Below are 14,547 nucleotides of genomic sequence, written 5' to 3'. Positions count from 1 at the left end.
CAAATGTGAACCAAGCGTCATGCCAGGTGAGTCTTGCAGACAGCCCGGGCAGTCAAACTAGGACAGCCAAAATCTTCCACAATTTTAACATATGGCAAAATGGATGATGGAAGAACTTTGCAAATCGCAATCCACGCAAAATATCCGGAAGCAAACCTGACAGTTTATGCTGGTTGATGACAGTGAATTCTAAAAATAAACAGGCTGGCATGGACGTTATCTGAGTAGGTTTTGAAAAAGCAAAACCAGAAACCTGTCAATAGATTACAGCATCAACCCTTTTCAAATTCAGCTAGAAAGCCAGACAGAGAGAGAGATCAACTTGAAGTGCCAAGAGTAGGCAACTGTCTATAATCAAAGGCAACGACCAAATGCAACATGAACTAATTTCAAAAAAAAAAACATGAACTAATTTAAGTTTCTGGCATTTTTTTGATAGGTCCATTTTTCTAATACCCACCCATCCATCCATTCACAACAGTTGCTTTAGAATTTTCTTGCTGGAGTTCATTATGCCAATACAACACAAGAACCCTCTATAAATAATTATGCTACCTTATTATTCAGAGAACTCCAAAAAAGGGATTTACTATAGCAGAGTTCAGCTCAGAGCCAGCAGAGTTCAGCACTGCCATGTCAACCTTGTCCCTTGCAAGGAACAAAAACTCGCCCCCTTCAATTTTCTCGAATCCGCACAGCTCGAGAAACTCAATGCCTCCTTTCAAACTACCAACTCTATCCTGTTAACCATACACAGAACAGTTGAAGGTTACAGAGTCCATGAATAAAAGAGAGAAAAAGATAATGTGTTTGTGTGAATCTGAGAGGATTAACTGGGGGAACTTCAATCAATATCACCCTTTGGAGCAGTCAATAGACCTGATATGTAACACCATCAACTCAAAAGAGCACAATTATTCAGACAAAACAGTCCAATCAGTGTTTTCAACCCACCATTGACCCAACCACTCAAACTGTCACCCGGCCACGATTCCTAGTCTATTTTGGTCAAAACCCAGGATTTGCTTAAAAGCTGCTGAACTTGGTCAAAAACCAGTCAGCCCAGATGGTTGAACCGTTGACCCATTCGACTTGGTCACTGGGTCACAGGTTGCACACTCAATGCATGTGCAAGCTTCGGGATGCCATAACTTTGTGCTCTGATGTCTGATTAGCGTGATTTTTTTTTATTTTGAGTAACTTTTCAAGATCTGTGTCCAAAGGTGCCTTGCCTCGTTATTTTTGCCAAAATAAAACCTTCTTTGGCCTCATATTGCAATTTTTAGCATTTTTTACAAATAAAAAATTAAAAAATATATAAATTAAATATAAAATTATGCATATATGCATGTATGTATGTATGTTTGTGTGTATTAAATTTGCTGATGTGGCACGGTCTGACCCATTTGACCCGGAGGCAAAAACAGTTAGACCTCTAGGTCAGTTTTTAAAACATTGGGTCCAATCAGTGCAGTTTTAAGGCAACAACCAATACAAGAGTTCCCCATCAACTGGCACATTGGATCATTGAGATACTGATACTAATTACAAGAACCCGAATAAAATCATTCTCCACTCATCTATAAGTATTAATACATTTAAACTAATAAAAACCATTTAAATGTTTATAATTTACAAAGAGGATTATAAAGAAAAAAAAAAGACTTGAGTTAAAGGGCTTAAACATGACATATTATGTAAGGGAAGTTCTTACCTGGAAGGACGGGTTACTAAGTCGAATCTTCCTGAATTTCTCCTCATTGGGATTCTTTGCAACATTCCCTACATATGTCATTAGAGTTTGGAATGCCCTCTTCACTTTGGCATCATCATCCTTCCCAAGCAGAACATAAACTAGGGTGAGATTAATGAATGCAACAATTCTATGGAAAACCCAGAATTTTAACATATATAGAAGAAGTACTAGTTCTCATACTAAAAACGGAAAATGCATCCTTCTTCTCATAGATGCATTTGATAAATGAAGGAACAGTGTCCATAAATTTATCTTAGCTCTGCTCTGTAAAGCCAGACTCTTCTACACATTCTTAAGTTTGGAACATAACAGGTTTACAGAACCAGAAGAATTGAACCTTGCAATCTTGAACTTATCTCTTCAGACCATATCAAAAGTTATGGATATGTACCTAGTGTATGGAACATGTATAATATTGTATCGGCAATTTCTTATCCATAATATAACTGCACATTTTAAACATACTACAGGAAGGTTGAGTTATATAAGATGAGAATATTTATCATATATGCATACACTAGCATCAAATATTCTTGTACAATGCAAAATTTAAACAACAAAATTAGGCCCTTGTTTGGTGGTACCTTCGAAAGTGCTTTTCATACTTTCAAAAGTATGAAAGTATGAAAAGTATCGGAACGTGTTTGTTTGGGGTGTTTTTTACTTTTAAAAAACACAAAGTAAAAGCACAAAAAAACACGAAAATCACGAAGCCAGCTTTTGATACTTCGTGCTTTTTGGCTCTTTAACATACTTTATACTTTCTAAAATGTGTGCATCAACCACACTTGTAATACTTATACACCCCACCACGTAGTAGCATATATAAATGCTATGTGGAATTATGGAAACATTAACGTATTCAATGACACGTGGCATACAGTGTTGTTGACTTACCTTCAGGTGCCACATGCCATTCATCTATTTTGCCCCATGGCATCATGTCATTAATCCAACATTTAGATGCCACGTGGCATCCATATATATTGCCATGTGACACTTATGGATGCCACAAGTCATCTGAACATAATTCGTGACGATTATATGCCACATGGCATTCATCTATGCTGCCACATAACATGTAATATCTAGTGTTTTAAAAGGCGTGGGAGGCGTACGCCTGGAGGCACTAGGGCACCCCCCCTCCAAATGCCCAAAGGCATATGCCAGAGGCATTGACACCTATGAGGCGTGGCCTCAAGTGCAAGAGGCATACGCCTCGCTTTTTTCATGGGGCATATGCCTCATGCACACCTCATATAAAAAGGACAAAAAAGAAAAAAGTAAAGGAAAAGAAAGAAAGAAGGAAAAAAAAAGAGAAAAAGAAAGAAAAGAAAAGGAAAGGAAAGGGAAGGGAATAAAAGAAAAGGGAAAGAAAGTGGGCCAAGGGCTCTACCCCGAACCCCCATGGTTAGGGGGGTTCATATTGGACAATTTTGTATGCCCTTAGCTTCAATCAGAATGATGTACTTTATGAGTTTATTGTAAATGAATAAAAGTGCATATTTGATTCATGTTCCCTTGGTATATTTCTATGTAATACCCTTAAACTGGACACTTAATGAGACTCGTGTTAGTTTAGAATGTTCACAGCCAGTGGGTCGGTCTGGGGAGACCTATCCTGATAAGGCTGACACTGTTGTGCCACCAAGTCGGTTGGGGTGGCCTGTCTCAGCTGTCAGGGTGAGACCCTAGGCACATACAGTGTAGGATTAATTGAATCTTTGAACTGGACCAGATTTCCAATATTGCCCAGGACCTTGGAGATTGATGGGCAAAACTGGAAAGTTACACCCGACCCCTAGACTCGATTATGATACTGCACTAGGTGTCGGATTGGGCTGTCTTTGATGTACCAATCAGTGAGATCCTTAGCGGGGGTCAAAACCTGGGTATGTTGGGACAGTCTGAGAATTCATCTGAGTGGGTGATCATAGTGACAAGATCAGCCCCTTTGTCAGACAAAGGAAATGATCGGAGATGCACTCTCACTGATGGAAACCAAGACTACCGACAGCCAATTTCAATCGTTGAGATTTGTTTTGCAAAGTATATTTTATATGAAATATAAAAGCATATATATTATGGTTTCTAAAATGTTTGCAAAAAGGTTTTAATTCCCGGGATCCATATAAGTAGAGAGTGCAACACTGTTCCTTGCAGCCGAAGGAGAGGTCCTCTCTTGTCGGGCAATGTATGATCATTATGAGTTGAGAGGTTAAGTATAAGACCATTGAGGGTAATACCTGATGGGCTAATCTTGCGTCTGCCCACAGTCCCTAGGTATTACAAGGTGGCTTGGCCCAGGGACCACTTAGGGTAAGTGTTGGGCCCATAGAGCCCATTTGATGAGTTTCAGGGGGTGCACTGTCCATAGCAGTGTATTCGACCAGGCCTTGTGACAAAGGCTGGGCTGAACCCATGTGGCTGATGTGTAGATCAATGCTTGGGTCCCACGCCATACAAGGAAGCCCAACTGGGCAGCAGTTAAGAAGGTTAAGTGAGCACATAAGCTTAATGGGCCTAAAGCCCACTTCGAACTAGACTTATTTAATAAATTAAATATGGGCGAATTCTGAGATGGATCAAGCAGATAGGATAGGGCCTTAACCCTATCCACTCAGAGAGTCCAGATCTAAATGTGATTTGGATCTGAAAACCTCCTAATAAGATTAGGAGAATGTTGATCCAATTTGCAGATAAGGGTTTATCCTTATCACCTAAAGAGATGTTTTGATCCAAATAAGATTTGGATCAGCAACTCCTAATTGGATTAGGAGCTGATCCTTTGGGGTTACAAGGAAGGAAGGGGGCGGCAGCCTTTAGAGAAGATATACTCACACCCTCTTCAGAGCTGAAAACACAGAAGAAAGATTTCTGCAATCCCTGCAAAGATCTTTCTTGCCGCCTCCTTCATGCAACCGCCAGACATCCAGTTCGATCTCCAGTTGTGGGGGAAGTCAAGATTCGATCTTGACATCAGTTCTTTGAGAAAGAATTGATAGGAAGCTGTACTCACGTGACATCCTGTTGTTTCTTGCGAAGGACAGAATTCTTGGAGAATAATACTGTTGATTCTGCTCCATCCTGCACTACGTCATCTTCAGTGGGAGCAGTCTTTGGATCCTTCCTTGGGCGTGAACACCTTCGTTAGGAGATACTTTTTCTCCGTATCAAGTATAATCCTCTCCTACTTTTTTGTTCAGATCTGGTTCAGTTTATGGTTTAAGATTGATCCTTGAAAATATGATTTTCTAAATAGGGAATACAATTCCCAGTTGAAAGGGAGAAAAAAATTTTTGAAATTCGCCCCTTTATTCCACAAGATTTTAGCATCCATACGATGGATCTCTCATCCCTTCAGTTCACCCCCCCTAGCCCCCCTTTTTAATGCAACTCAATTTGGTTATTTTGTGTTAGGGGGGGTTGGGGGGCTTCGCCAAGACCCCCCTTTCAACTAGTATTATGCATCTTCATTCTTCTTAATATAAAAGATTTTTATTAAAAATAAAGAAAAATGAGATCCTCCCTCTTCTTCCTCCTCCCCTTCCTTCTCCTTCCTCTTCATCCCACCCCCCCTCCTCTTAAGGAGGCTTACGCCTCTTACGTTCTAAACTACACCTCAAGCCTCTAGGTAGTGGAACATCTCGCGTCACACCTCCGTGTTTAAAAAAACATTGGTAATATCATTGACTTACTTTCAAATGCCACATAGCATTCATATATGATGCCACATGACATCCACATATTATTGACTTACATTTAAATGCCACATACATATCATTGACTTACATTCAAATGCCATATGGCATCCATAGATGATGCCACATGGCAAACGTAAGTATAAAACATTTTGTTGTATCCAAACACCATCATTTACTTTTACTTTGAAAAACATTTTTTTGAAAAATTTCCATCAAAACGGTTTTTGAAATAAAAGTACAAAATCAAAACTATACCACATACTTTGTACTTTTGTGCTATTGAAAGTACAAAAGCACGAAGTACCACCAAACAAGGCCTTAGTTTTGTATCTTATGATAATTTTATGTTCTTATATGGTACAAATAGTCCAAACACTAGCAGACAAATGACCTGCTTAGTGGGTCCTACCTTTCCTAGTATTACATTTGGCATGCACTTATCGCATTGGATAAAATATAAAAACCTCCCCTATAGTTTCACTTTAGCAAAAACCTCCCCTCTATTTTTGAAAAATTCAACAAATACCTCCATTCCATCAATGACCTTAACGAAAAACGTTAAAGATATGATATTTTTTAAAAATACCTATTTTACCCTTTATGAATTAATGTACATCTACTATAAAAATAGTCGTCTCAGCAACTCCATAATCTACTTGCACTGTTCATCTTCTTCCTCATGACGCACAGCGCAGAATGTCCGAAACCGAGATTCCAAAAATATCACGTTTCACCAACATTTAAGACCATACATCGGAGACGTCACCTTTTAAAAGAGAAATATTCAAATAATAGTTCCTCCTCAAATTTGCGTTCGTTTTGTCGTGAAGGAGCACGATGTTTTTACACAGAGATTTCCGTTCTACATCTCTGCAAGACTGTAACCGAAGCCACAAAAAGTTGTCTATTACGTCTTTTAGTCGGAAAAGGAGAACCCTGGAAGTCTGTAACTCATTGAAATCCTTCTTTGATAAGCCTTCGATAGGGAGGTATTTCGCCTGAGGGCCTTCAGTCTTTTTAGGGTTTTTTATTTTTGTTCTTATGTTAAAAGGATGACCTCAAGAAAAAAGTTCTAGGTCCTATGAAATAATATTTCCTCGTTCGCAGGTCTATAGGTACAGACAAAAGGAAAAAACATAGAAAGAACAGAAAATAAGCCATGGGCATTGCGGAAGAGAAACTAAACAGAGATGATAACATCACCATTAGTGGAAAAAGTGAGGAAAGACATTTTGAGGGAGAAACTAGTGAAGAACCATATTTGGAACATGGGACCGAAAGTGTATGTAGTGCAAGCAATGAGATAAAGCAGTCAGGTATTCGTGGTTTATAGTATGGACTATAGAACTCTATATGTACTTGTGTTAGAAATTTTGGTTTATTAGATTTAGGGAGAGGGTTCTCGCGCTGAAAGTCAGCCCTCCGATGCATGGCCTTAATGGAGAGGTCTATCGATGCAACCTTCTGGAGGGAGAGTGCACTGCCACCGTTGTGCATCGGGAGGAAGAAGATGAACATTAGAGCAGATTATGGAGTTGCTGAGACAAAGTTATTTTAATAGATATACATTAATTTGTAAAAGGGTAAAATAGGTATTTTTAAAAAAAAAATATCATCTATTTAACATTTTCCATCTTGGTCATTGATGAAAGGGAGGTATTTGTTGAATTTTTCAAAAATAGAGGGGAAGTTTTTGCTAAAATAAAACTATAGGGGAGGTTTTTATGATTGTCAGAAACTTTAGGGGAGGTTTTTGTATTTTACCCTATTGCATTCCCTCTCAGCTTCTTGCTACACATTTGTTTCACTAACAATAATCAAGAGGATTTATTTACAAGGAAAAATAATAGAAACCCTACATTGAAAATTGGCCCAAATGGAGGGAATACTCAACATGAAGCCATCACAACTAAGTATAACAAAATGTAAGTACAGCAAAAGGAAGAAAAACTAAAGTCAGTGTTTTAAAAGCACAAGGTGCAAAAGAAAAATGCACAAGAAGCATTTTGTGCCCAAGGCACAAGGCAAGTGCACACCTTTTCAAAGCAAGGAACAAAAATACAAAAAAAAATCAAAAATTAATAAATAATAAAAAATAAAAATAATAAACATAATATTAATTAAAAGTATACTTTAAATTTCAATATAAATGTTTAAAAAAAAGCTATTATCTAAAACCAAAACACATAAACATAACATGTAAAACAAATTCAAATGAAAATTTAAAAATAAAATCAAACATACAAAACATATTCAAGCATGTAAAACCCCCAATCTCTTTTTTTTTTTATCAATAACCATTTTTTATCAATTGCATTACTTCAAATAGCTATTGTGATGTAAAACATTTTGCATTCCTGATTCTACAAGCCACCTTTGTACCAAGCCCCTTGAGGCAAGCCCAAACAAGTCCATGTTAGGGTCTTAAATTCTTAATTCCTACACACAAAGAAATGATTTTATAATTTTATTTGCCTTCTAAGAAAATATTTTATCATGAAAAAACAATAAAAACATGGAATTTATTGATGAAATTTTATAAATTGTTAAGGGGTCTTTGGTTCACTACAGATAAGTAACTTTTAGTGACCATCAATAGAAGACTAAAATAGTAGATATTGATTCCCATCCCAAGTTCATTTTCAATAATGTGATTCAAAAAAAAAAGTTCATTTTCAATATTTAGTATTTACCTTGTGATTCTGCTTCAGAGATCGTAGACAGTCTCTCATTCGCTCTGCTTTTGTAGCAGGCTTAACAGGTAAGAAACTCTGTCATTTAAATACAATAGTTTGTGTCAAAACAAATGTCAAGCTAAATATTGCATAATAAGGAAGAATATTTAATTGATGGAAATTATTCAGACCTTTTTTTCCTCCACAACAGGTGTTGCAGGTTTAGCATCTACTGGGTCTTCTGGTGGCAATCCAAGCTTACGCCTTCTTTCTGCCTGTAAATGCATAGAAATACAATTAGATAAAAACTGCAATCAAAGTCCTAACAAATCAAAAAAAAAATGTATCTGAACTCAAAAAGGTGAAACTGAATTCCAACTAAAAATTATACCTATACACAAGAAAATGCAAAAAGATGTAAAAGAAAAACAACTCTTCTTGTTTAAAAAGTTAACTACATATGAGCATATGAATTTACCTTTCCCAAAAGGAAAACAACAAAATATTAGGGACTTGAAAAAGATACAATTAAATCTTTGCATAAGCTATAAAAGCTCGGAAATATCAAAGAATTTGAGGGATATTACTACTCCCCATGGATACCATATCAAACCCAGCCATGCAGAAAGGTAAATTTAAAATTGACTGGATTGTTGAGCATCCTGATATTTTGAAAAAAAAAAAAAAACATTTTAAAATGAAGTTCCTTGACAAAAGCTTCAAGGCTTCAAGTGTAACTAATCTATTTGTGTTCTAGTGGTTTTTTATTGGAAATGGTAACTTTAATTAATAAAATAGAAGTAGAACCAGCCACCCCAACAGGAAGGCAATTTTTTGTACACTCCCTAAATTCCTTAGGTTTGTAAGGTATGATGTATGCTCTATAAATTCAGTCCTCTTTTGGGAAGATGTTTGGGTGGGCACTCAACCTCTAAAAGAATGATTCCCTTCGCTTTATTCTATTTCCCTCTTTAAAAAGAAATTTCTCAAGGTTCCTCTCCCCCCCCCCACCCAGCTCTCCCATTGACTTTAAATTGGGACTTTGGGTTTTATAGAGGTTTAAGGGATGATGAATCTGCTTGTGTTTTTGAGCTTTTGCTTCTTTTAGACTCTATGTGTTTGGACCCCACCTAGACCTGATAAAAGGATTTGGACTTTGACTCAGAGTGGCTCCTTCACTTGTGCCTCTTTTTTTAAATCCTTATGTTCCACCCCTTCCTCTTAGGTGTTCCCTATTAAAGAAATCTGGTCAAGGCCAATTCCTCCTAAAATATTTGTTTTCTGTTGGTAACCCTATTATGGTAAGATCAATACTTTGGAAAACATGCAAAAGAGGAAACCTTATTTGTGTTTGTCCCCAAACTGGTGTATCTTGTGTAAAGTGAAGGGTGAAGACTGTCATCATTTGCTGATATCTTGTTCTTTTGCTGCCAATATTTAGAATTGGGTTTTAATGTTATTTGGGTGTAGGTGGAACTTTCCTTCTGAAGTACAGCTGCTTTTTGAGCCATTTGCCTTTGGAGTTTGGGCAGCTGACAAAAGGAGGGAATTTAATGTGGAAGTGTATTAGGGTAACTAGTTTGTGGACAATTTGGGAGGAGAGGAATGCTAGAATATTCCAAGAAAAGGAAAGAAGCCTTGATGAGGTAAAAGAGTGTATCATGACAAGGACAACCTTTTGGTTGAAAACTTCAGACCTGTTTGTGAATAATTCTTTTGATGATTTAAGGAGAAATTGGGCAGCAATGGCATCTGCACCCTCCACAAAGAACAGTCTACAAGCAGAATGGAAGCCTCCTCTGGAAAGAGTGGTAAAACTGAATTTTGAGAGATAAAGATAGCAACATCATATCTTTATTCTTAGGACCAGTGGAAATTGGTGACCCTACAAGGGATGAGATACTAGCAGTGTACAAGGAATACAAGTTGCTAATCAAATTGGAGTGGAGAACTTGTTAGTTGAAGGGGACTCCAAGGTGGTAGTGGGCTGGCTGTCGAACACAGAAACAGTCTTTTGGGGTACAGGGATCTTCTGAAGAAAGTTAATTGGCTTACAAGGAATATGTCAGTTTTTATTGGGTCAGCAGATCAACAAATGCCATGGCTGATTCTTTGGCTAAACAAGGGGTATCAAGGGGTGATCTGTTTGGGCTACCTTATAATTGTAATTCAGGCAAGAGTGTGCTTATTTCCTTAATTCTAAGGGGAGGTAACATTGTGTGCCTCCTCTGAGGCTGATTATACACTTCTTCTATGCTTAACAAAATATTACTCATTTATCAAAAAAAGGGTGTTGGCCATGTACTCAGAACCTACGGGAGTGGGACTCTCTGAAAGCTGAATTGATGGCCCTACTACAAGGTGTAAGACTAGAAAAGCACTCTGGTTTCAATTTCTTTGAAGTAGACAGGGACTCAAAGCTGATAACACTTGGGCAAAAGGCTTGTGCAAAGTCCCTTGGATTTATAGGCATGTTTGCAGGGAAATAGAATGTCTCAAGGGAGTTGAATACCTCCTATAATTAGGTTAGAAGAACAGCTAATGGGGTCATGGATTCTTTAGCAAAACAAGGGGTTAATAGATATCAACTTTTTTAAGCTTAGTGTAAAGCTATTGTACTAAACTTTCCTCGTATTTTAACAAACTTTTCTTTTTCTGATAAAAAAAGCTACTACCAATCAAAATGCATATCATTTGATGACTGCAATTTCAACATAGAATTGGTGGAAAAATTAAATAGTGACCTTATCTTCCTCAAGCTTCTGACGGATTTTCTCCCTTGCTCTCTTCTCTTCCTCTTTCTCTGCTTTTCGCAAGGCCAACATGCTACAAGAGCAAAGGATGAATATTCCATTCAAAGGGAGAAGTTTGCAAACTAAAATAACAGGGTTACAGGAGTAAATGTTGAAACTGAAAACAAGGAATGGGAAAGATCAAAAAGTAATGCAAATAAAAGTATCTTCCAAAGGCAAACCGTTTTCTTTCATTTTCTTCCTCAATTCTCTTTGCCTCGAGGAGCTCCTTACCAACTCGAATCCTCTCCTATGACAATGCAACAACTAGGTTACACAGGTATATGAATGAATGCTTAGCCAAATTCATGATATAGATACAGGATATCATTATATACAGAAAATTACTGTATCTGCATTTAACCATAAAACCAGAGTAGGTAAAGAAAAGTATATCTGATAGAATCTCCTCAAATAAAGACCATGTAAAGAACAATGTTAAACTTTGAAGTGTTAACTTCTCAATAGGTAAAACCAAGATAGCAAGTTGTTTTATCTGTGTTTATCTATCACTATTCCATTCTTTTAACTTCAATGCATCATGAAAAATTAGCATTAGGTTAAAAGGTATCAAAGCTATTCATTATTAGACATATTTAAGGTGGCAAAGATAAAGCTTCAGGCTGGGAGTTTTTAAGATGTTAATAAGGGAAGAAAAGGAAAAAGAAAGAACAACCTATTATCTACTCCTGGTCAACTTTCAAGGTCTAGGAGTTTTTAAGTTGTTAATATTAGTTGTCAAGTCTTTCATATGCAAAATGTGTATAATTATCAAGAATAGTTGGACCAATAAGAAAATGTCATGGGAAATTTTATGAAAACTTTCAAAATAGCATAAAAATTTTTCAGTAAAAGAAGATTCCGTAAATGCAAAAGATTAAAAAAAAAGGTTTCCCTTTGTTTCGAATGCAGCTACAGTAACCCGAACCAGGAGAGAAGGAAGAAGAAGATGAAGAAGAAAAAAAGAGAAAGAGAGAACAGGAGGGTTTAGTCGAAACTGATTAATTCACTATTCATTCGACCCCCTAATGTATATTAGGTTCTAATAACATTTACAAAGACTAAACTGCCCTTACTTAAGTGTGGGGCAGAGTATCTCTAATAAAACTACCACATAAGCAAGGTACTTAACAAACATGAGATGACTAAACTACCCCTATTTGGCTCACTTTAACACTCCCCCTCAAGCTAGAGAACATATGTCATATAATCCCAGCTTATTACATAGATAGTTCACTTTCCCTGAGCTTAGAGCTTCTGTAAACAAATCTGCCCATTGATCATTCGAGCCCACATGTTTTGTGTTTATCTCTCCAGCAAGGACCTTCTCCCTCACAAAGTGGCAATCAACCTCTATGTGCTTTATTCTCTCATGAAATACAGGATTGGATGAGATATGGAGTGCAGCTTGGTTGTCACAATACAGTCTCATAGGTTTATCCATGTGAAACCCAATTTCTTGGAGAAGATTCCTCAACCACACTAACTCACAGGTAGTATGTGCCATGGCCCTATACTCAGCTTCAGCACTACTTCTAGCCACAACTATCTGCTTTTTACTCTTCCACGTCACAAGATTTCCTCCAAGGAATGTGCAATAGCCTGTAGTAGATCTTCTATCATTCACTGAGCCTGCCCAGTCTGCATCTGTATACCCCACTAGTTCAAGTTTTCCTCCTGGTTTATACAATAGTCCGTGGCCTGGAGCTCCTTTCAGATACCTTACAATTCTAAGAACTGCATCCCAATGAGGTATACGAGGGTTCTGCATGAATTGGCTCACCACACTGACTGCAAAGGATATGTCAGGTCTCGTGATAGTCAGATAGTTCAGCTTCCCCACTAGTCGTCTATATCTTCCAGGATCTTCAAATACTTCTCCTGTATCACTGCTCAACTTAACATTTGGTTCCATAGGGGTCTCAGCCGATTTTGCACCTAACAATCTTGTTTCTTCCAATAGATCAAGAACATATTTTCTTTGGCACAGATTTACACCTTGTTTTGACCTGGCAACTTCAATTCCCAAGAAATACTTTAATGTTCCAAGATCTTTTGTTTGGAAATGATTTTGCAGAAATACCTTTAGTTTGCCAATCCCCAATTTATCACTGCCAGTAATGACAATATCATCCACATAGACCACTAATAGGATCTTCCCAGCTTCTGAGTCATAGTTGAACACTGAGTGATCAACCTGGCATTGCTTCATTCCAAAACTCTTCACCACTTCACTGAACTTCCCGAACCAAGCACGCGGTGATTGTTTCAACCCATAAATTGCCTTATTCAATCTGGCATACCTTACCATCCCCCCCCTGAGTAGCAAACCCAGGTGGTTGCTCCATATATACCTCCTCCACAAGATCACCATGGAAGAAGGCATTCTTTATATCAAGCTAAAATAGAGGCCAATCATACATAACTGCTAGGGAAATTAGTACACGAACAGAACCAATCTTAGCCACCGGAGAGAATGTCTCCATGTAGTCCACTCTATACAACTGTGAGTAACCTTTAGCAACAAGTCTGGCCTTCAAACGCTCCACATTACCATCTGGCAAGTATTTCACAGTATACACCCATTTATAGCCCACAGCATGCTTACCAGGTGGGAGAGTAGTAAGTTCCCACGTTTGAGTATGTTGAAGAGCAGAAAGTTCCTCCTCCATTGCCCGCCGCCACCCAGGTGAACTAAGAGCTTCTTGAACATTGTTAGGTATGGAAATAGAGAACAAAAGTGAAACAAACTGGCGATGTGAGGTAGAAAGACGAGATAATGAAACAAAATTGGAAATGGAATGGAGGGTAGAACTGCGTTTACCTTTCCGTAAGGCAATGGGCAGGTCAAGGTCTGAAGGTTCAACAATAGGAGCCATGAGAGGATCCGCAAATGAGGTAGAAGCTGAAGGAGGGGCTGGTGTCGTTCGACGTGTATACACTTGCCGGATCGGTGGTCGTTCGGTGGTGATCTGCACTGGATGAGGTGATGAGTCTACTCCAACAATAGCATCTGGAACAGGATCACTGACAAGAAGAGGAAGAGGAAGTACGGGTGGAGACGAAGGTGCTTCAAGACTTGAGAAGAAGGGGACATACTCAAAAAAGGTGACATCAGGGCAATAGCACTTTCGGGTAATGGGATTATAACACTTGTACCCTTTTTGAGTCCGTGAGTAGCCAAGGAAGATACATTTAATTGAGCGTGCATCTAGCTTGTCTATTCCAGGACTCAGATTGTGGACAAAGCACACACAACCAAAAACACGAGTTAATGGGAATGGAGATAAAGTGGGAAACAAGATAGAGAAGGGGGACCGACCATGAAGGATGAAAGAGGGCATTCGATTAATGAGAAAACATGCAATGAGTACAGCATCACTCCAAAACCGTTTAGGAACATTCATGTGATGAAGAATAGACCGAGCAGTTTCAAGAAGCTGACAGTTCTTCCGTTCAGCTACCCCATTTTGTTGAGGGGTGAATGCACATGAGGTCTGATGAATAATGCCATGCTGTTCTAAATACTGTTGAAATGAAGTAAGAAAGTATTCACGACCATTATCTGAAAGTAGAATTTTGATTGGAACACCAAATTGTGTGCGTATTTCAGCATGTAA

At 38.0% G+C, this 14,547-nt stretch overlaps 1 protein-coding gene across 2 annotated transcripts in view; it reads right to left on the bottom strand.

The window, feature by feature from the left end:
* Window positions 1-229: 229 nt before the first annotated feature.
* LOC104586020 (ubiquitin-associated (UBA)/TS-N domain-containing protein) overlaps window positions 230-14,547 on the bottom strand; it is a 41,478-nt gene continuing 27,160 nt past the window's right edge. For both annotated transcript variants that reach the window (XM_088896814.1, XM_010243113.3), the window contains exons 7-12: window positions 11,110-11,177; window positions 10,880-10,961; window positions 8,327-8,410; window positions 8,154-8,231; window positions 1,715-1,834; window positions 230-740 (exon numbers count right to left, since the gene is read on the bottom strand). In XM_088896814.1, coding sequence (XP_088752940.1) covers window positions 564-740; window positions 1,715-1,834; window positions 8,154-8,231; window positions 8,327-8,410; window positions 10,880-10,961; window positions 11,110-11,177 — 609 coding nt within the window. In that variant the 3' untranslated portion in view covers window positions 230-563. The remainder of the gene's footprint in view (window positions 741-1,714; window positions 1,835-8,153; window positions 8,232-8,326; window positions 8,411-10,879; window positions 10,962-11,109; window positions 11,178-14,547) is intronic.

The sequence above is a fragment of the Nelumbo nucifera genome, chromosome 1 (assembly GCF_055504915.1).
Source record: "Nelumbo nucifera cultivar China Antique chromosome 1, China Antique-T2T, whole genome shotgun sequence".
In the NCBI taxonomy this organism is placed as follows: Eukaryota; Viridiplantae; Streptophyta; class Magnoliopsida; order Proteales; family Nelumbonaceae; genus Nelumbo; species Nelumbo nucifera.
Note: the sequence above shows the minus strand (reverse complement) of the source record. Positions and strands in the feature narration are given on the sequence as shown.